Below are 22,947 nucleotides of genomic sequence, written 5' to 3'. Positions count from 1 at the left end.
ATTAATACAGTTGTTATATCTCCAAACGTACAGGTGGTGTCACCATGGCTCCACAGAATAAACAGACGTGTCCGCTCTCCACCCTTCAGTCTGACTGCACACACAGCGCTCTGCTGCTCTGTGGATTTAACAAAGAGACTCACATCACGCTGCATTTTGGGGTTTATTTTCCGTCGTATTTTACTTGCTTTTCTGAATTTTACACATCTGTCTGAGCTGAATCTGTTCCAAACATGAGGCTGTTCCCTGTGACGGTGCAGTGCGGCCTCGCTTTTGTTTTCCTGGCCGTGCGCCTCACAAACGGAGACGTGAGCTACTCCATCCCGGAGGAGATGAAACGTGGATCTGTGATCGGAAATATCGCTAAAGATCTGGGACTGGATTTGGACAGACTGTCTGCTCGTAAGGCTCGTATCGACACGGAGGATAACGGTGTGAAATACTGCGGTTTAAACCTGAATACAGGAGACCTGCTGGTACAAGAAAGGATGGACAGAGAGGGGCTTTGTGCCAAGAAGGCGTCGTGTGTCGTTAAACAGGAGCTCGTGCTGGAAAATCCTTTAGAGCTGCATCGAATAAATATCCGCGTTCAGGATATTAATGATAATTCACCACAATTTAGAGCAGAAACAATTAAATTTGAAATCAGTGAATCAGCAGTTAAAGGTGCACGGTTTCCATTGGATGAAGCGCACGACGGAGACATTGGAGAAAATGCTGTTCAGAGCTATTCATTACAGCAAAATGATCATTTTAAATTAAATGTAAATTCAAAAACAGGAAGACAGAAATACTGTGAATTAGTTTTGGACAAAGAATTAGACAGAGAGGATAAAAAAGAGATGATGCTCTTGCTTACCGCATTAGATGGCGGCTCTCCTCAGAGATCAGGTACTGTAGTCATACACGTCACTGTGCTGGATGCTAATGATAATGCACCAGTGTTCAGTCAGTCTGTCTATAAAGCCAGTCTGCCTGAAAACTCTCCTTTAGATACACTGGTGATCACAGTGAGTGCTACTGATGCTGATGAAGGAATTAATGGTGAAGTTAAATATGAATTTAATCATGTTGCAGATGAAAACCAAGTTTTCACTTTAAACTTGAAAACTGGAGAAGTTAGAGTAGCTGCAGCAATTGATTATGAAAAGGAATCTTCATATGAAATGCAGATCAGTGCTAAAGATGGTCTAGGATTGTCTTCATATGCAACTTTAATTATTGACATCATTGATGTAAATGATAACGCTCCAGTGATCCATGTAAAATCTCTGACCAATCCTATTCCTGAGAACGTGTCACCTGGTACAGAGGTGGGCATCATCAACGTGCAGGACAGAGACTCTGAGAAGAACCGACAGGTCCGCTGCTCCCTCCAGCAGGGTGTCCCTTTTAAATTGGTCCCCTCTATTAAAAACTATTATTCTGTGGTGAGCACAGGACAGCTGGACCGTGAAGTAGTGTCTGATTACAACATTACAATCACTGCCACTGACGAGGGCTCTCCACCTCTGTCCTCCTCTAAAAGTCTGCACTTATCTGTAGCTGACATCAACGACAACCCACCTGTGTTTGAGGAGGAGTCGTACAGCGCATATGTGAGTGAGAATAACAAAGCTGGCTCCACTTTATGCTCCGTCACTGCTCGAGACCCTGACTGGAGACAAAACGGTACAGTGATTTATTCTCTGTTAGCTGCTGAGGTGAACGGTGCCCCGGTGTCCTCCTATGTGTCTGTTAACGGAGACACGGGGGTGATCCACGCTGTCAGGTCCTTTGATTATGAACAGCTGAGGAGCTTTAAAGTCCAGCTGATGGCCAGAGACAACGGTTCTCCTCCACTGAGCAGCAACGTGAGCGTCAGTGTGTTCATATCAGATATGAATGACAACCCTCCTCAGATACTGTACCCCGCCCCGGAGGGCAACTCCTTCATGACCGAGCTGGTCCCCAAAGCTGCACACGGAGGCTCTCTGGTGTCCAAAGTGATCGCGGTGGACGCAGACTCTGGACAGAACGCCTGGCTGTCCTATCAGATAGTCAAGTCCACTGATCCGGGACTGTTCACTATTGGTGTCCACAGTGGAGAGATCAGGACACAGCGGGACATTAGTGAGACTGACAGCATGAAACAGACGCTCATTGTGTCAGTGAAAGACAACGGACAGCCCTCTCTGTCTGCCACCTGCTCCATGTATTTACTGATTTCTGATAACTTGGCTGAGGTGCCAGAGCTGAAGGACATTTCTTATGATGAGAAAAACTCCAAGCTGACCTCTTATCTGATCATTGCGCTGGTGTCCGTGTCCACCTTCTTCCTGACCTTCATCATCATCATCCTGGGTGTGAGGTTTTGTCGCAGGAGAAAGCCCAGACTGTTGTTTGATGGAGCAGTTACCATCCCTGGAGCTTATCTGCCTCCTAATTACGCAGATGTTGACGGCACAGGAACTTTACGCAGCACTTACAATTATGACGCCTACCTGACAACAGGATCTAGAACCAGTGACTTTAAGTTTGTCAGTTCTTACAATGACAACACGCTGCCTGCTGAGCAGACTCTGAGGAAAAGCCCATCAGACTTTGCTGATGCCTTTGGAAGTGCTGACAGTTCTCCTGAGGTAGGACGCTTTATAGCCGCTTCTTTCCATGTATAATTTTGAAGGTTTTTAATTCTTCTCAACATAATGAAGCAATCTGACTTTTGATTTTAAACAATGCAATGTGCATTTTGAAGTATAAAAGCATCATAATCTAAACTTTACTTATTTTCTATTATTTATTTATTTGTTTTATAATAATGTTTTCAAATATCTCACCACAATGTCATTATGGCCTTACATTTTTATCTTTTGACGGCTTTCCAAAATTTAAGATTGACTAACCTTTCTTTGATTTTTTTTTTTTTTTGTTTTTTGTTTTTGTTTCTCTATGACATCTTTTCCTTAAGTGAAATTGCAGTGTGCTGCTTTTGTATGTGTTAATGGTGCTGAATATTTTTGTTATATACTGTTGGAGGCATTATATATTCTATTGAAGAAACATTTTCTTTACCTTTCCAGTCAATTTCAGCTAGTCTTCAAATTTATGTTCTTTCTGTTTGTGTTTTATTATGAAGTATAATCTGAACAATAAGGCAGAGTGGGACTGTTGTGGTAAAGGCTTTGGCCTTGGTGGAGCTTGCTTGTTTTTTTCTCTGACTTTGGGAGAAATCAACAATCATCAATTTATATTATGTTGACTTACTTTTTACTTTACCTATATATTTATTTAGGTAAAGTTAGTTTTTATTTTTATTTTTTTTTAACAATTTATTCCCACTGACTGTTTTTAAAGCAAATAATCTGAACATAAATAGATTTAAACAGGTGCTGTGCTTTAGAAGGTATGACATTGTTATGGAAGCATCATAATAAGATATTTTTTTCTTTTTTTTATAATGTAAATAAAGAAAGGTAAGTTTAAATAGATCAAAGTTCAGAGTGTCCTGAATTTTTTCAGTTACAAGTGGAAACTGTTGAATAAAGCCATTATCTCAGGGCTGTAATCAGTACGACATATTTCAGGTGGATTGCTTAGAAGACTCTGATAATAAACTTAAAACCAATAAAACATATTATACTTTTAAAGTGCAAAATAACAATTCAAGTTCATTTCAGTTCTTTTTGACTATCAGTATCAGTTCTGTCAGCTGCTGGATTGAAGTGCGGCAGCAACGTCTAGAATGAACTGCTTATATTGGTGTGATCCTATCAGAGATTTTAGATGCAGGCCTATATAATATGATCATTTTTTTATACTTTGTTGATGTTATCTAATTGATGTTCAATAATATTGGATTGAGATTCTCTTATTTTGAAGCACTGGCATTTCTGAGTTAGGAAAATATGCTTGTGATTGTGTTGGCTGTGCGTAAGGTTTTTAGGTCTAATACACGTTTTGAGTTATTTTGATTGCTTTTAATAAAAAGTGACGTCTGTGTGTTGCTCTTGCACTTGCTGAGCCATGGGTTTGTCATTTAATTTGAAATTTCCTATGCTGATGTTTGATATTTTACAACCATTTAATGACACAATACATAACACATTTAGATGACGCATCATTGCCAGCAGCACACTTGGTAGCTTCCATCCCCACAACATATCTGTCAAGTCTCCTGTTTTGTCTGGGAAACTCCTGTATTATACCCCTCTTTTCCGCCAACGTCATGTAGTAGTATTTTCCCGTAAATATCCCGTAATTTAATATAATAACAATAAAAAGATAAATAAATAAAAATATTCCTCTGTCTCTCTAAACTGAACGCTGTCACTAGCTTCGTGAGAACTGCCACCCAGGCCACTTGCAGTTCTTGCAAGATTAGTGCCGACAGCAGGAACAAACCCAGAAACAACTAAGAAGCGAGATGGATGAATGTAAGAAGACGTTGCAGCGGAAAAAACACAGAGCTCGAGTAAATACCTTGGAAAATGTGACAGAAAGTTTACCTAAAGAGCAGCAGGATGGGACACAGTTATACACATTCTGTAAGATTTGGAAGTGAGATTTTAGCGTCTCCCACGGCAGAAGAAACAAATTAAAACACCATGAAAAATCTTCCAATCACAAGCTCCATAAATATAAACTCCTTCCAAAAAGTGTTAAAGGATGTAAAGTCTGCAACAAATGTGTCTAATAAGTCATTATTGAATACCAGAGAACCACATGAGTGAACATGAGAAATTATGAGAAAATATGTAATGAAAATAAAATGTGAACGTCTAACTTAAAGACAAGCAATGTGAAATTAACAGTAAAAATACAACGTGTTGACTTATGTATGAACTGTAAGTATATTAAATAAACAAACATGCTTCATATACTTCTTCAATTAGGGCTGGGCGATATATTGAGATTAAAAATATATCGAGTTTTCTATTTGGGTGATATAGAAAACTACAATCTTGCACACAAATATATATATATATATATATATATATATATATATATATATATATATATATATATATATATATATTATAGCTTATTCTGTATCAAAATACTAATTGTAGGAGTTGCTGCTTTTACTTCTCAGAAAACCAGCAATGAATGCGTCCTAACCAGTAGCGGAACAAATCAGAGCCGGGCCGGGGGCGGGGCAAATGACCGGGCTTTTTAAACCCAAATAATAAAGCTCATAATAACATAATTTTACAACATACACATGCCCGCATCAGCGGGGCTTACAAGCTTCAGCACCACAGAGAGTGACTGTCATTTTGAAGTCCATCAAACAAACATGAAGTATAACCAAACAAGAAAACAACAAAAACATTAGGATGGTCACTAACACAAATTCAAAGCATCTCAGCACCATGGATAGTGACCACTTTATTTTGACACCCACTTTAACATTTCAATTCAGAGCCTTTATCAATAACTATAAAGTTTAGTAAAACTGGCACAGCGGCCCACATGCTCACAAACACTATTTCAATATGAAGTACTATAGACCTACTCACCACTATTTGAAGGGCATACGACAAGCCTTGCGCTACGTGAACTCGTCCACGATGCTTTGTATGTCTATTTTCTTTGCTTTGTCATTCTCTATGGACAGCATGACAAGTCCACTCAGTCTCTCCTGTCCCACTGTGATCCTCAACTGGTTTTTACTGAGTTTGAACTTGGAGAATGAGTGGGACACGTGACTGATGTGCGCACACATACTCTGTGCAGAAACCTTGTTTACATATGTGACGCTTGAAAAACTGAAACATGGCAATGAATGAACTAATGTTAAGGCTCGTAAATAGTTTGTAGTATGTAGAAAGCTTGTCACCTGAGGACGCGGTTGGTTATTTAAGGAAACTCACTTTATGTACAGGTAAATGATTGTGGGACCCATGCAGCATTCCTGAAAACAAGTGGTTATAAGATGTGCGCTCCTGGCCCAATCTTCAATGGCCAGACATTTATACATATCTGATAGAAAAACCCATACGAAAGAAAACCTAAAAGCATTAGGTCTCGAGTTGCTTATAACTGTTATGAACGGGCACATAGGACGGTTCCTGTACTCCTGTAAATGAAGGTTTCTGTGTATTTCTGCATATTCTGATCAGTTTCAATGTATGAGTTTCCATCTCTACATTAAGTCTCCTCCTCACTGTCCCACGTCTGCATATCAGTCCATTTACAGCTTTTTATGGTCACTTTTTACTGGATCCAGACTGAGATACGGCTCCATCCACTCCCGTGCACCATCACCTCAACAGTACTCCGATTGTTTTGCACCAAGCCTGCGCGCATGCACCTAATTTAGTATGCATATGTCACACGAAATGGGTAACCCCTGTATAAATCTGCATGATGGGTGACTGCCCATACTCTGTGCGCTTTTGGGCACAAGTCATGAAGGGCCCACCTTCTCCAGTTCCCCTGAGCCATGGTAGAGGCCCGGCTCCCTTAAGTCCTTCCTCCTATCAGGGGTAGTGCCACCCTCCCAGCCCCCCCTGAAGCTCCGCCCCTGGTCCTAACCCAGATCTTCCACATAACAAGCCACACTACAGAACTCACTCACACATGTCCCTTACAGGAGAAAAAGCCAAAAGTGGCATTTTTGCAGCTGTTTGTTATTAAATGTGCCTGTGTGCGTAATTTTACATCACCAAATTTAACCCAGAATTGTCTTTCTGGTCAGACTTCTTTTGAAAAAAAAATTCATCAGGATTTATCTCGTATATCACCATTTTGAGAAAAAAAAATATATTGAGATATGAGTTTTGGTCCATATCACCCATCCCTAGTAGGAATATTCACAGCATTTTAATGTCAACAAATCACATAATTGTATTTAATAAGCGTTTGACCAGTGGCTTTTTTAGATTTCCAGTACACTTGTCATGAAATAGAAGGGATACCGGAGCTCGGTTGGAGTGGTGGGACAGCATTTAACGGGCACCAGAAAAATTCCCATATTTTCAACTCCAAAACTTCACAAGTATTCCCCACACACAAAGCGTTCGCCCACCACTCCTCCTTTCATCCTCACTCAATTGCAAGTGCATGTGTCAGAAGTTTGCTGCGGTTGCTACTCAAATGTTGGCAAATCTTAAATGATATATGTGCTGAATTTTTTCTGCATTTGTGGCATTTAAATATGGTATTTGGTCATTATTAATAAAATGGCATTAAAAAGCATTAACTTTGAGTTGCTTCTGCCTGCATCAACCCTTTAATTCTGTGATTTATTTGTTGAAACATGAAATAAAAAGTAACAAAATACAGTTTATTCATTACGTACTATTGTGACAGAAGTGTGACTGAGTTCCGTAAGATTATTGTACCAACATTTTTATTAGGATTTTTTACTTGTTCATGAGGCTAAAATGCACCAGAATGCAGAAAATTCCATGTATTTTATTTACATTTTTCTGGGGGAGGACCCCCAGACCTCCCAGAGGTTTTTAAGTCTCGATCCCCTGACATTAAAGCAACCATTACACCCTTGGATTTTATAGTGACCGTCTTAGTTTGAAATAATCAGGTAACTGATTCAATGTTTCAAATTTTCCTCCAAGGCACTTATTAATTTAAATTCTTTACTTTAAAATATTGAGAAACTGAAATATTATATTCTCTATTGGATTGCTGTCCTTTTTGCCAATTACTGTAACTATATAATTAAATGTTTTTTTTTTTTTTTTCTGATGGATTATCAGCATCAAACTATACTAACAAGTTTATGTGAGTATATTATCTGAAATACTTGTTTATTGCTGTAATGTTCAATTTCACTGTTAAATGTTTAGCATAATTTCAGTTTAATTTAAAAGTTATTTTTAATCAACATTTTTCCAGGGTCATCATATACAGCTGCAATGTTTCTTGGTCAACATTAAAGAATTGTAACACATTTAATTATTTTTTAACGCAAATATAATGCTCTGCAAATTATATATTTAAGTATATTTTTCCTGTATACAATTGATCCCATGAATATGCACTCAAGAACACTTTTATTTAAGTTTTGATTCTTAATTGTGTCCATTTGCTATTTTAAATGCATTAATAGTCCGCACCAAGTCTGCCATGGATCACGTGGTGCAGGATAATACCCATCCTTTATCAGAATACAAAGCTTGATAGAAAAGCTCACATGTCAATCAAAAAAGTCAACACAGGCATCCTAACCAAACAGAGTCACTAACTATTTGCTTCTCAACCCAAATGACCAACACCTGTGCCAACACCATGGAAACCATAGCCGATTGCTCCGCCCACATCAAGCTCAGGTAAAAAGAACTTAAAAAAACCCCAATATTAATACAAAAAGGCATAAATAGTGTTAAAACTAAATGATGGGTCATGCAGCAATATTTTATGAGATAAGTTTAAAGAAGTATGTGGTGTCATCAGATATTTTTCAAAACAGATATTACTTCAAAACAGAAGTAGGAAGTGAAAAATATACAGAAAAAAAAAACAGTAAATGTTTATTTATCCTAAAGTTAATGCTGAACACGTCTTCTTTCTGTAAAACACACAGAGTTATTTTACAGTTGTTATATCTCCAAACGTACAGGTGGTGTCACCATGGCTCCACAGAATAAACAGACGTGTCCGCTCTCCACCCTTCAGTCTGACTGCACACACAGCGCTCTGCTGCTCTGTGGATTTAACAAAGAGACTCACATCACGCTGCATTTTGGAGTTATTATTCCTTCGTATTTTACTTGCTTTTCTGAATTTTACACATCTGTGTGAGCTGAACGTCTTCCAAACATGAGGCTGTTCCCTGTGACGGTGCAGTGCGGCCTCGCTTTTGTTTTCCTGGCCGTGCGCCTCACAAACGGAGACGTGAGCTACTCCATCCCGGAGGAGATGAAACGTGGATCTGTGATCGGAAATATCGCTAAAGATCTGGGACTGGATTTGGACAGACTGTCTGCTCGTAAGGCTCGTATCGACACGGAGGATAACGGTGTGAAATACTGCGGTTTAAACCTGAATACAGGAGACCTGCTGGTACAAGAAAGGATGGACAGAGAGGGGCTTTGTGCCAAGAAGGCGTCGTGTGTCGTTAAACAGGAGCTCGTGCTGGAAAATCCTTTAGAGCTGCATCGAATAAATATCCGCGTTCAGGATATTAATGATAATTCACCACAATTTAGAGCAGAAACAATTACATTTGAAATACGTGAATCAGCAGTCAAAGGCGCACGGTTTCCTTTGGATGAAGCGCACGACGGAGACATTGGAGAAAATGCTGTTCAGAGCTATTCATTACAGCAAAATGATCATTTTAAATTAAATGTAAATTCAAAAACAGGAAGACAGAAATACTGTGAATTAGTTTTGGACAAAGAATTAGACAGAGAGGATAAAAAAGAGATGATGCTCTTGCTTACCGCATTAGATGGCGGCTCTCCTCAGAGATCAGGTACTGTAGTCATACACGTCACTGTGCTGGATGCTAATGATAATGCACCAGTGTTCATTCAGTCTGTCTATGAAGCCAGTCTGCCTGAAAACTCTCCTTTAGATACACTGGTGATCACAGTGAGTGCTACTGATGCTGACGAAGGAATTAATGGTGAAGTTAAATATGAATTTAATCATGTTGCAGATGAAAACCAAGTTTTCACTTTAAACTCTAAAACTGGAGAAGTTAGAGTAGCTGCAGCAATTGATTATGAAAAGGAATCTTCATATGAAATGCAGATCAGTGCTAAAGATGGTCTGGGACTCTCTTCTTATGTATCTTTAATTATTGACATCATTGATGTAAATGATAACGCTCCAGTGATCCATGTAAAATCTCTGACCAATCCCATTCCTGAGAACGTGTCACCTGGTACAGAGGTGGGCATCATCAACGTGCAGGACAGAGACTCTGAGAAGAACCGACAGGTCCGCTGCTCCCTCCAGCAGGGTGTCCCTTTTAAATTGGTCCCCTCTATTAAAAACTATTATTCTGTGGTGAGCACAGGACAGCTGGACCGTGAAGTAGTGTCTGATTACAACATTACAATCACTGCCACTGACGAGGGCTCTCCACCTCTGTCCTCCTCTAAAAGTCTGCACTTATCTGTAGCTGACATCAACGACAACCCACCTGTGTTTGAGGAGGAGTCGTACAGCGCATATGTGAGTGAGAATAACAAAGCTGGCTCCACTTTATGCTCCGTCACTGCTCGAGACCCTGACTGGAGACAAAACGGTACAGTGATTTATTCTCTGTTAGCTGCTGAGGTGAACGGTGCCCCGGTGTCCTCCTATGTGTCTGTTAACGGAGACACGGGGGTGATCCACGCTGTCAGGTCCTTTGATTATGAACAGCTGAGGAGCTTTAAAGTCCAGCTGATGGCCAGAGACAACGGTTCTCCTCCACTGAGCAGCAACGTGAGCGTCAGTGTGTTCATATCAGATGTGAATGACAACCCTCCTCAGATACTGTACCCCGCCCCGGAGGGCAACTCCTTCATGACCGAGCTGGTCCCCAAAGCTGCACACGGAGGCTCTCTGGTGTCCAAAGTGATCGCGGTGGACGCAGACTCTGGACAGAACGCCTGGCTGTCCTATCAGATAGTCAAGTCCACTGATCCGGGACTGTTCACTATTGGTGTCCACAGTGGAGAGATCAGGACACAGCGGGACATTAGTGAGACTGACAGCATGAAACAGACGCTCATTGTGTCAGTGAAAGACAACGGACAGCCCTCCCTGTCTGCCACCTGCTCCATGTGTTTACTGATTTCTGATAACTTGGCTGAGGTGCCAGAGCTGAAGGACATTTCTTATGATGAGAAAAACTCCAAGCTGACCTCTTATCTGATCATTGCGCTGGTGTCCGTGTCCACCTTCTTCCTGACCTTCATCATCATCATCCTGGGTGTGAGGTTTTGTCGCAGGAGAAAGCCCAGACTGTTGTTTGATGGAGCAGTTACCATCCCTGGAGCTTATCTGCCTCCTAATTACGCAGATGTTGACGGCACAGGAACTTTACGCAGCACATACAATTATGACGCCTACCTGACAACAGGATCTAGAACCAGTGACTTTAAGTTTGTCAGTTCTTACAATGACAACACGCTGCCTGCTGAGCAGACTCTGAGGAAAAGCCCATCAGACTTTGCTGATGCTTTTGGAAGTGCTGACAGCTCTCCTGAGGTAGGACCATAACTTTTTATGTGCACATATATTTTAAAAATATATTTTTTGGCTTTGTGCCAAATGTATTGGCACAACTCCCATTAGTGGAACTTTTTTGTAACAACAGTTTAATACTACCTTGTTTTTGCACAGTTTAACCAGAGCTCACATTCCTTAAGTGGGAGAACAACACAGTGCAAATGTTGCTTTACAATAACACAAAGCGACCTACGTATCTGTGAATGCTTGACTCTCACTAGCCAGTTATGCTTGGTAACTGTTTTGTTCACTTCTGCTTAACCAGAAAAGTCATCACGATTTTAATAATTTTCAAATTATTCTCATTCGTAACGACAATATCATTTTGAGGCATAGTTTTTTTTACTGTAGTACTCCAAACTCTTTGCCAATTGCACTCATTCAATGATTTCAGAAGTTTTTCCTACAAAGGCATCGTGGTAATAGTTTATTGTTGGGAAGCCTTCTACTAATTGATTACCAAACAAGCTTTTACCATTGTGAAACTACTGTTTCTTTTGTATCTCTCATACGTGCACGTGCTTGATCATTTTTTTATTTAAGCTATGTTTAGTATTTTTTGTTATTCTTCAAAAGAAAGTAAGGTATTTTGTTTTGAAACAGAGGATTCAGGTGTCTTGTATTTCTCACTGTTGGAGAAAACAGAAATTTACAGGAGAAAGCTGGTTAAACATGTTATTATCCTAAGGGTTATATAGAAATTATTTTGAGGGATTATTTCAGAGGAAAATTCCTTGTCAAATTAACTTTCATTTAAACATCAAGGTAAATGAATCATTTTTGTAGCACACATACTATAAAGGCTGATATCCAACTATTGACTGTTTTCTAAGTGTTGGCAGCCTTTTTGAGCTATAGGAATAATATTCTTGAGGATGAGTACATGCGTGCTTGAGGTATTCAGGTTGATTCTTATTTCTAGCATTATACATATTGGTTATTGAAAATGACAGGTCATTAATAACACATTTTCTTGTTATCTTTGTGCTCTATATTTTCCTCATTTCTCTCCCTATAAATGCACGGCAGGTATGTTTTGCAATGGTTGACAATGTTGCAAAAATCTTATCAGATTTTTTGGAAATGGACAATAAAGTCTTTTTTCTTCTAATAGCCATATTAGTTCTACTTCTTCATTTTCTTTTTTTTTTATTTTTATTTTTTTTTTTTTTGGTGCATCTTTCTCCTTCAGCTTGATGGTACATTCCTATTTTTAAACTGAATGTCTACAGTATATCTTGGATATCTTCTTGTTCTTATTTAGATGGAGGTTCTTGCATTGTCAAATGTGGTCTGTTTATGTATTTGCTTGTTTATTGTTTACTCATTACTTACAGGCACATTTTAATAACATGTTAAATTGTCTCATTTGCATATTTAAAAAAAAAATCAGCATTGGTGGAGTACTTAGATCATCAGACATGTTGGCAAACTATAGTTCTTGCTTTTGTCAATATTAGGCATTACATTGTGTTCACACTATTCACTTGGTTTATTGCTTTAGGAAAAAATTGCAGTCGAGGTGTTTTGCTCACAATGGTCGTCAGTTATCAACATGCGTTCGACCAAATTCACCCAAACGTCATTATTTGTCTCTTGTGATGTGAGTGTATTCTCTATGATCAGTGTGCCTTACTCGTCACCTTTCATGACCAAAAGGCAGTGACGTGCCGTGAGTACTAGGGTTGGGTACGCAGACAGTCGAGACCACCAATGTGGACACTAATGACAATTTCTTATGTTTCTGCTGGCAAGTGTTGATCTAACAAAATCATCATCGTAAAACACCAGTAAAGAAACAAACAATTATTCAATAGCAGCCTCCATATTCTCCCAACAAGATAAATCTCATGACACGACAGCGCATCCATTGTTTGTGTTGGAAACACAGAAACAAAATGACAAAAACAACAACTCGGAACAGCCTCAGTGAGGCACATCCACAAAGCCAATCCTTCCTTATGTACCATTCACTGTAGAAAATACCACCAATGTTCTGACCTTACCTTTGCTGAAGGTCTGGTAGCTCAGATGTCGGTCTTCCATCTTTTAAAAGCTGTTGTTTTTCCTGATAAAAAAGTTTCTTTATCATCTCTAGCAGCTTAGAGAGCTGCCTTTTTACGTAAATGGTTTTCATCTTGGGGAACTGACTGCACATGCGCAAACACAAAAAAACACGCTATGGGAACAGAGGCAGAGCAACAATGTGCTTTTGGGAGAGGGTGTGGCCTCCTCCTGCCTTACAGTGGAGTGAGACTCTGCAGCCATACCAGGAAATAGCGCTGTTTAGTCATTTAGGCTATGAAACGCACAAAATGCTGACACTTTCAAACTTATAGGTACTGTAGGCTATCGGAAATTGAAAAATAAATAATTTATAATTATATTATTATTAAAACAAATAATAAAAATATCAATTCACCCTTGGGTAGGCACTGCCTACCTTGCCTACCCTGACTGCACGTCACTGCCAAAATGTGAAGATTTGTCTTGATCAAATAGTAAGGATTTATGGTTTTAGGCTCTGGGCGAGTACATTTCCATTCATTAAAGCATCATTAGGCATTGGTTATGAAGTTAATTATTGCAAATTTGATTTACACCTCAGCCTGAATCCATTCCAATACGGAAACGCTGTTCTCTTCCTACGTTATTCTCTTCCACAGAGCGTTTAAATGAGCTTCTTTAACTCCAGTTTTCATACTACCGAAAAGCAAACCTTTGTTTTTCTCCATCCCAGCTGTGAGAATACTGACTTTCATCTCGGAAACGTTTATAATTTTTAAAATACTGTTTATTTTAAAAGGGGGAAAAAAATAGTTGTCGTTTTTAAGTAAAGGCATGACATGTTTTTTTTTTTGAAGAAGAAGAAGAAGAAGAAGAAAAACTGTTTATATTGTTGTTTTCCCATTGAAAACACTGGGCAAACAATGTGTAGTTTGAAATAAAGAAATTAAAAAAGACATGTAGTATTTCGTATTTCTGAACTTTGATCACACAGTCGTAGAAACTAAGTGTAGGAAGATATTAAAATGGGACGGAATGTAAATAAACGTTTTGATAATAATAAAAAAAAGTCAGTGGAGCAGATGTCTGTGTGTCTGCCTGTTAAGTCCTGAGTACAGTGCGACATGACGAACATGACCGGTAGCGAGGTTTATGTTTACAGTGCAGTTAGTTAATAAAGTACAGCTCTCCAACACCAAAACAGCCTGTTGTTTCTGCACGGTTCCACCTTTATGGAGCGTGAGATCTGCAGAGGAGAACCATGCCTGATCAGCCCTGGAGAATACGGATTTCCCATGTGTCCCACAATCATGGTTAGGAGATAAAAACAGAAAAGGTTTTAACAAAATAATTACAATATCCACTCGGTTCATGAATGGATGTTTTTGGGGTGCCGTTTTTTGGCTTCCATAGGTTGTCATAACAACCACAAAAGAATGTCCGTTATGGTTCACATAAACCAAATTTATACAATGAAAGTTAAGGGTACATTTTTCACTGGAAATGTCCTCAAATCAATTCTAAAGCCACGATCTATCTTGAATTAAGTAATTAATTTGCCACAAAAATGTATGAGATGTCTGCCATTTTTTCTATGCGGAGTCAGCAGTCATGTGATCTGTCGTCAGCCCATTGAAAAGACAGGGCAAAAAAAAATTGTAAACATCTTCTGTTCTAAGAGCATCATACGTAAACTACTTACAATACTGCTTGTTGACAAACGTTGCTATTACACATTTTGCTGTGAGACTGGTAAGGCTGATAAATATTTGTTTTCTCATACTGCTAATATTGTTTTGTTTTTTTTTTCTTTTTATTTCCACTTATAATACCCAAAGGTTTCATTTGAACGGTTGACCGAGCAATAATTAAAGGTTTCGTAAAAAGTGAGAGACTGAGTGGACTTGTCATGTTGTCCATAGAGAATGACAAAGCAAAGAAAATGGACATACAGAGCATTGTGGATGAGTTCACGTTGCGCAAGGCTTGTCGTATGCCCTTTAAATAGTGGTGAGTAGGTCTATAGTACTTCATATTGAAATAGTGTTTGTGAGCATGTGGGCCGCTGTGCCAGTTTTACTAAACTTTATAGCTACTGATAAAGGCTCTGAGTTGAAATGGTTAAAGTGGGTGTCAAAATAAAGTGGTCGCTATCCATGGTGCTGAGATGTTTTGAATTTGTGTTAGTGACCATCCTAATGTCTTTGCTGTTTTCTTGTTTTGTCATACTTCATGTTTGTTTGATGGACTTCAAAATGACATAGTCACTCTCTGTGGCGCTGAAGCTTGTAAGCCCCGCTGTTGCTGGCATGTATATGTTGTAAAATGATGTTATCATGAGCTTTATTATTTGGGTTTCAAGGGCCCGGTCATTTGCCCCGCCCCCTGCCCGGCTCTGATTTATTCTGCTAGTGATCTGACGCTGACAGCTCAAGCAGACAGTTATGTGCTGTGTTGACTTTAAAATACTTTTGGATAAACCTAGATGGGAGCAGGTTGCTGATAAAAAAGAAACAAGCTGTGCCCAGTGGGAGGGGCTTATGACATCACCGGAAAATCCTTCGCCATTTCCTCAACATCACATTCTAAATGATGTCTTTTTCAATGGATTTGCATCAAACTCATTGAGAGTGATTTTTAACTGGTTTTCTCTTTATACTGGGTTTTAAACTAATATTACTGTGTAAACAGGTCTTCTAATTTGTTTTACTGGTGATACTGTTTTTTTGTGTTCTACTGCAATATCATTGCTATTGCTAGGCTAATGCTAGGTTATTGCTACATTAATGCCATTGCGAGGTTAATGCTAATGCTAGATTAACATTAATGCTAGGTTCATGATAATGTTAAGCTAGCTAATGTTAATGCTAGGTTAATGCTATTGAATGGCCAATGCTATTGCAAGTATTGTTATCACTCGCTTAATGCTAATGTTAGTTCAATGCTAAGGCTAGGTTAATGTTAATGTTAGGGTAATGTAATTGCTAGGTTAATGCTATTGCGAGGTTGATTCTACTGCTAGGCTAATGATAATGCCAGGTTATCATTAATGCTTGGCTAATGTTAATGTTTACCCAATGCTACTGCTAGGCTAACATTAATGCTAGGTTCATGCTACTTCTATGTTAACTATAATGCCAGGCTAATGCTAATCCTAAAGCATTTAAAATGCCACATCTCAACGTTTTTCCACCATTTTGCATCAAATTTGCTTAGGCCAAACCTGAAACCCCAACATTGGGATATGCAACTTTGGGTTACCGACCCCGGCCATTTCTCCGGACCCTACAACGCCGCTTGAGGCTTTAATAATAATAATAATAATAATAATAATAATGTGTTTTTTAGATTACTAGATATTTTGATACCTTGTGCCACTAATACATTTGTCCTGGACATTTTGTAAGTGTGTGTTGCTACTTAGAAACTTGTTTCTTGGTTTTATGAAATTTTTAGCTAAGTTTCCCTGTTTAGATTAAAAACTCACTCTGCCTTTTGTTTTATTACTTTACACCAATAATTATTTATCATTTACCATATTTTTTGGGGGATATTTGCTGTATATTTACAGCATAATTTTAGACTTCATAGTGAAAGTGAAAATCATTTCTTGGCAGCGACCGCATTGAGTAATAATATTTGATCTTTGAACTGTGTATTTTTAAAGAAGAAAAAAATCATTTACATTTTGAATTTGTTATTATGCTTTTTTACAAAGTTTACTGGGGGATTTGCCAGTTTTTTTCGTGTTATTATGGCTTTTAGGGTAAACAAAATAGGAAGGACATCTTACAGTATTTATTAACAGATACAACTACTTTTTTGCAAAACAAATACATTATTCTGTTGGTTACTCATGGCCCTTTCTGCTTTTATCATATTGCAGACTACGACTACCTTTAGAACATTTAAATCATTGTCGGTGGAGCTGAAATTATCATTTGTTTATTTTTTTGTCGTATAATTAAGCATAACAAAATTGATGGAGTTTTTTCTAGATTAAAGCTTGTTTACATTAAGTTTCTGTAACATTTTAACATTGGGACAGTTGAGAAAGGAGTGGAGTGTTTGCAGTGTTTAAAACATACTGAGTTATAGACGGTTTCTTGTCACAAAATCAAAATACAAATAAATCTTAAGACTTGCACATTTATATATGTTGTAATTGTAAAATACTAAAAGTTTACACAAGTTCAGGGTTTTGAGCTTTGAAGGCAGTTGTCCTGCCCAGCCAGAAACAGGGACTAAAGATGCAAGCTCAGGGAATTAGGCAACATGGCAGGGTAAGTCTCAGACAGTAGATAATTTTAACTCAATTTCACTTATTTTCACTAATACATCCATCACACCAGTCTCACTTCTTGCTGCAGTCATGCTGCAGAATCATGTGTCATGTTGAACTGTCAGAGTGCGGATACGCACCGAGGAGGTTGCCTTCACGTCCCAACTAAATCTATATCACAACATGTCCTGAAAAACGTTTGAGCTGCACAAAAGCAGAAAAACATCAATTCCAGGTGACCAAAGTGACACCTGACAGAGTTTATTCAGTCCATCACACATCAACACCCCAGAATATGGTAGTATACATGATGTGATGATCTGATAACGTGAACTATTATACATAACTGTCTGCAGTCGACTGAACCTTCAGGAGAGAGATGCAAGGCTATTATTTATAGTTGTATTTACTGATAATAGACCAATTAATTAAAACATTTTTCCTGCACTGCTAATATTACAACACAATAGTAAGTGTTATTTTAAAATGACTTCCTCCCATGTGATAACCTCTTATATCTACATTTCCTCCTTCACTTATTACAATGGAATAATTCCAAACACTCAAAAACTCGTCCATCAACAATCATCAAAGCTGCAGATTCAGACACAGCATCAGAATATGAATCAGAACTATTGAGCCTCTGACAATTATAGACATCAACTTATAGGGACCTGACATCAGCAGACCAACAGGAGAAGTGCTAAACTGCTATTGAAAAATGGGAGGGCAATGCACAATATAGACTGGAACAGACAAGATGTGACTAAAAGCCCTTTTAAAGATAAAGATAAAGATAAAGATAACATTTATTAGTTCCACAAGGGGAACATTGCACAATTTCATCAGCAGATAAATACAATACAATTTAATTTAAAAAGCATAATAAAAATGGCCTTCAGAAAAATCTTATCCTACCGACAAAGCGATGTGATCTCCTCGGATATTATACAGTAACATCCATCATGTTGCCGGTTTGTACAGTTAACTGCACATCAACTCCTTGTTATTTTCTTAGTCAGTCCGCTTGTAAACAGTGAGAAACGTGCCACTTTTTGCCCCCTGCTGTGAGTATGACATTGTACAGAAACTGTGCTTTTTATTTATTTATTTATTTATTTATTTAATTTTTTTTTTTTTTTTTTTTTTTTTTTTTTTTTTTTTTTTTTTATTTTGGGGTGGGGTTAGTGTCGTTGTAGTTAGTACACCTTTATTTACCATTATTTTATTTAACAGTGAGAAGGAGACAAAAAAAAAAAGAAAATATAAACAGTGGAGTGAGAATAGATATAAATAAAAAATAAAATCACATTCATGAATCTTTCTATTAAACACGTCTCTGCTTTAAATAAAACTTTTTAAATTATTACAGTTGTTATATCTCCAAACGTACAGGTGGTGTCACCATGGCTCCACAGAATAAACAGACGTGTCCGCTCTCCACCCTTCAGTCTGACTGCACACACAGCGCTCTGCTGCTCTGTGGATTTAACAAAGAGACTCACATCACGCTGCATTTTGGAGTTATTATTCCTTCGTATTTTACTTGCTTTTCTGAATTTTACACATCTGTCTGAGCTGAATCTGTTCCAAACATGAGGCTGTTCCCTGTGACGGTGCAGTGCGGCCTCGCTTTTGTTTTCCTGGCCGTGCGCCTCACAAATGGAGACGTGAGCTACTCCATCCCGGAGGAGATGAAACGTGGATCTGTGATCGGAAATATCGCTAAAGATCTGGGACTGGATTTGGACAGACTGTCTGCTCGTAAGGCTCGTATCGACACGGAGGATAACGGTGTGAAATACTGCGGTTTAAACCTGAATACAGGAGACCTGCTGGTACAAGAAAGGATGGACAGAGAGGGGCTTTGTGCCAAGAAGGCGTCGTGTGTCGTTAAACAGGAGCTCGTGCTGGAAAATCCTTTAGAGCTGCATCGAATAAATATCCGCGTTCAGGATATTAATGATAATTCACCACAATTTAAAAAAGAAACAATTAAATTTGAAATGAGTGAATCAGCAGACAAAGGAGAACGGTTTCCTTTGGATGAAGCGCACGACGGAGACATCGGAGAAAATGCTGTTCAGAGCTATTCATTACAGCAAAATGATCATTTTAAATTAAATGTAAATTCAAAAGCAGGAAGACAGAAATACTGTGAATTAGTTTTGGACAAAGAATTAGACAGAGAGGATAAAAAAGAGATGATGCTCTTGCTTACCGCATTAGATGGCGGCTCTCCTCAGAGATCAGGTACTGTAGTCATACACGTCACTGTGCTTGATGCTAATGATAATGCACCAGTGTTCAGTCAGTCTGTCTATAAAGCCAGTCTGCCTGAAAACTCTCCTTTAGATACACTGGTGATCACAGTGAGTGCTACTGATGCAGATGAAGGAATTAATGGAGAAGTTGCATATGAATTTAATCATGTTGCAGATGAAAACCAAGTTTTCTCTTTAAACTCTAAAACTGGAGAAGTTAGAGTAGCTGCAGCAATTGATTATGAAAAGGAATCTTCATATGAAATGCAGATCAGTGGTAAAGATGGTCTGGGACTGTCTTCTTATGTAACTTTAATTATTGACATCACTGATGTAAATGATAACGCTCCAGTGATCCATGTAAAATCTCTGACCAATCCCATTCCTGAGAACGTGTCACCTGGTACAGAGGTGGGCATCATCAACGTGCAGGACAGAGACTCTGAGAAGAACCGACAGGTCCGCTGCTCCCTCCAGCAGGGTGTCCCTTTTAAATTGGTCCCCTCTATTAAAAACTATTATTCTGTGGTGAGCACAGGACAGCTGGACCGTGAAGTAGTGTCTGATTACAACATTACAATCACTGCCACTGACGAGGGCTCTCCACCTCTGTCCTCCTCTAAAAGTCTGCACTTATCTGTAGCTGACATCAACGACAACCCACCTGTGTTTGAGGAGGAGTCGTACAGCGCATATGTGAGTGAGAATAACAAAGCTGGCTCCACTTTATGCTCCGTCACTGCTCGAGACCCTGACTGGAGACAAAACGGTACAGTGATTTATTCTCTGTTAGCTGCTGAGGTGAACGGTGCCCCGGTGTCCTCCTATGTGTCTGTTAACGGAGACACGGGGGTGATCCACGCTGTCAGGTCCTTTGATTATGAACAGCTGAGGAGCTTTAAAGTCCAGCTGATGGCCAGAGACAACGGTTCTCCTCCACTGAGCAGCAACGTGAGCGTCAGTGTGTTCATATCAGATGTGAATGACAACCCTCCTCAGATACTGTACCCCGCCCCGGAGGGCAACTCCTTCATGACCGAGCTGGTCCCCAAAGCTGCACACGGAGGCTCTCTGGTGTCCAAAGTGATCGCGGTGGACGCAGACTCTGGACAGAACGCCTGGCTGTCCTATCAGATAGTCAAGTCCACTGATCCGGGACTGTTCACTATTGGTGTCCACAGTGGAGAGATCAGGACACAGCGGGACATTAGTGAGACTGACAGCATGAAACAGACGCTCATTGTGTCAGTGAAAGACAACGGACAGCCCTCTCTGTCTGCCACCTGCTCCATGTATTTACTGATTTCTGATAACTTGGCTGAGGTGCCAGAGCTGAAGGACATTTCTTATGATGAGAAAAACTCCAAGCTGACCTCTTATCTGATCATTGCGCTGGTGTCCGTGTCCACCTTCTTCCTGACCTTCATCATCATCATCCTGGGTGTGAGGTTTTGTCGCAGGAGAAAGCCCAGACTGTTGTTTGATGGAGCAGTTACCATCCCTGGAGCTTATCTGCCTCCTAATTACGCAGATGTTGACGGCACAGGAACTTTACGTAGCACTTACAATTATGACGCCTACCTGACAACAGGATCTAGAACCAGTGACTTTAAGTTTGTCAGTTCTTACAATGACAACACGCTGCCTGCTGAGCAGACTCTGAGGAAAAGCCCATCAGACTTTGCTGATGCTTTTGGAAGTGCTGACAGCTCTCCTGAGGTAGGACTATTACTAATTTGGTTACCAATGTGTATATTTATATATATATATTTTAATTAATCTATATTGGCACCATGTCCATTATACATATTTTTGTCACAACAGGGTAAAACTATCTTGTTTTTGCACAGTTTATCCATGCAGAGCTGACATTCCCTAAAAGTGGGTGAATAACAGTGCAAATTATGCTTTACAACAGCACAAAGAGGAGACTTATAAAGTAGCTTTGAATGCTTGACTCTCACAAGCCAATTCTGCTTGATAACTGTTATGATAACTTGTGCTTTACCAGAAAAATCATAAAGACCTGAAAGATCACCAAATAATTGCACATTGTTATGTTTACTTTCAAATAACAATATTATCATATTGAGGCTAAATTCAAAACCAGCATATCCAAACCTTTTTCCAATTGCACTTATTCAATGATTTCAGATGTTTTTCCTACAAAGGCGTTGTGGTCATGGTATATTGTTGGGAAGCCTTCTACTAATTGATTACCAATGAATCTTTTACCTTGGTGAAACTACAGTTTGTTTCTTTTGTGGTTTTTTTTCCTAATACAGGCATTTTTTTTGTTATTCTACAAAGGAAAGTATATGGTATTTTGAAACAAAAGGTTCCTGTGTGAATGTCTTACTGTTTGACAGGAAAAAGAAAGTTACAGGAAAAATAAATATGTTATTGTCCCAAAAGCTATGTTTAGATTCAGCTGGATTGTTTCAGAGGGAAATCCCCTGTCACAATAGCTTTCCTTTCAACATCAAGATAATTTAATCTAATTTATTGAAAGTTTGTTATATGCAATACTTCCTAATTAATACATATTAAATAGCAAAGACTAATATCCAATTTTTGGAATTGCTGACAGCTCTTCTGAGGTATGAAAGCCTACATAGTGTTCAGTTGTTGCAAGGTTTGCATCATAGTTTTTAAATATATTTTTGAATCATTAATTTCAGTAACAGTGAGAATTGGTAAATAAATAAAGATACTTCAACAAAACAAAAATTACTTTTCAGTTTAAAAAACCCCCCAAAAAACTAATACTTGTATGATGGTTATTTGATTATTGTCGTTGGAGTTAAAAACCTTCAGCTTTTTTTCTGCAGAGTACATTGGCTGTAGTTTTCTTTGCTTTTTAAAAATGCAACAGTTATTTCTAAGAGTAATTGGTGTTCAGCTTTAGAACTTTTTTTTAACTTTAATTTACTTTTAAAGCATTGTTTTATTGAGATTGTGTCAGTTATTTGTTGTTGGAGAAATTGTTTGCTATTGATATTACCAAATAATACCAATTGCTTGTTGTCATAATTCTCTTTTATCTTATTAATTAATTAATTTCCTTATTTAGCATTACCTCATTTGTACAGACGGACCGATTCCTCTTGACTGTTATACTTGATAGTGCAAAAAATGTAAATCCAGATTTTCTGGTAAATAGATATTGTAAGAACAATTACACTTAAATAGATTATGGTTCTTAGCATTCTTGAAAGG

General features: G+C 38.6%; 3 protein-coding genes across 3 annotated transcripts; all 3 read left to right on the top strand.

The window, feature by feature from the left end:
* The first annotated feature begins 202 nt into the window (after window positions 1–202).
* LOC114470729 (protocadherin gamma-A10-like) lies at window positions 203–2,884 on the top strand. The gene is made up of 2 exons (XM_028459068.1): window positions 203–2,621; window positions 2,876–2,884. The coding sequence occupies exons 1-2, from the start codon at window positions 234–236 to the stop codon at window positions 2,882–2,884; spliced, it is 2,397 nt and encodes a 798-aa protein (XP_028314869.1). The 5' UTR covers window positions 203–233.
* A 5,882-nt stretch (window positions 2,885–8,766) lies between these two features.
* Window positions 8,767–11,166, top strand: LOC114470728 (protocadherin gamma-A10-like). Its single transcript, XM_028459067.1, has one exon. The coding sequence runs from the start codon at window positions 8,767–8,769 to the stop codon at window positions 11,164–11,166; it is 2,400 nt and encodes a 799-aa protein (XP_028314868.1).
* A 7,893-nt stretch (window positions 11,167–19,059) lies between these two features.
* Window positions 19,060–21,597, top strand: LOC114470727 (protocadherin beta-16-like). The gene is made up of 2 exons (XM_028459066.1): window positions 19,060–21,467; window positions 21,579–21,597. The coding sequence occupies exons 1-2, from the start codon at window positions 19,060–19,062 to the stop codon at window positions 21,595–21,597; spliced, it is 2,427 nt and encodes an 808-aa protein (XP_028314867.1).
* The last annotated feature ends 1,350 nt before the right edge of the window (window positions 21,598–22,947 follow it).

Source organism: Gouania willdenowi, chromosome 10 (genome assembly GCF_900634775.1).
Source record: "Gouania willdenowi chromosome 10, fGouWil2.1, whole genome shotgun sequence".
NCBI classification, from domain to species: domain Eukaryota; kingdom Metazoa; phylum Chordata; class Actinopteri; order Blenniiformes; family Gobiesocidae; genus Gouania; species Gouania willdenowi.
This window is presented reverse-complemented; position numbering and strand designations above follow the sequence as displayed.

Coding starts and splice junctions, on each gene's coding strand:
- LOC114470727 (XM_028459066.1), top strand. CDS start 19,060: ATGAGGCTGTTCCCTGTGACGGTGCAGTGCGGCCTCGCTTTTGTTTTC.
- LOC114470728 (XM_028459067.1), top strand. CDS start 8,767: ATGAGGCTGTTCCCTGTGACGGTGCAGTGCGGCCTCGCTTTTGTTTTC.
- LOC114470729 (XM_028459068.1), top strand. CDS start 234: ATGAGGCTGTTCCCTGTGACGGTGCAGTGCGGCCTCGCTTTTGTTTTC.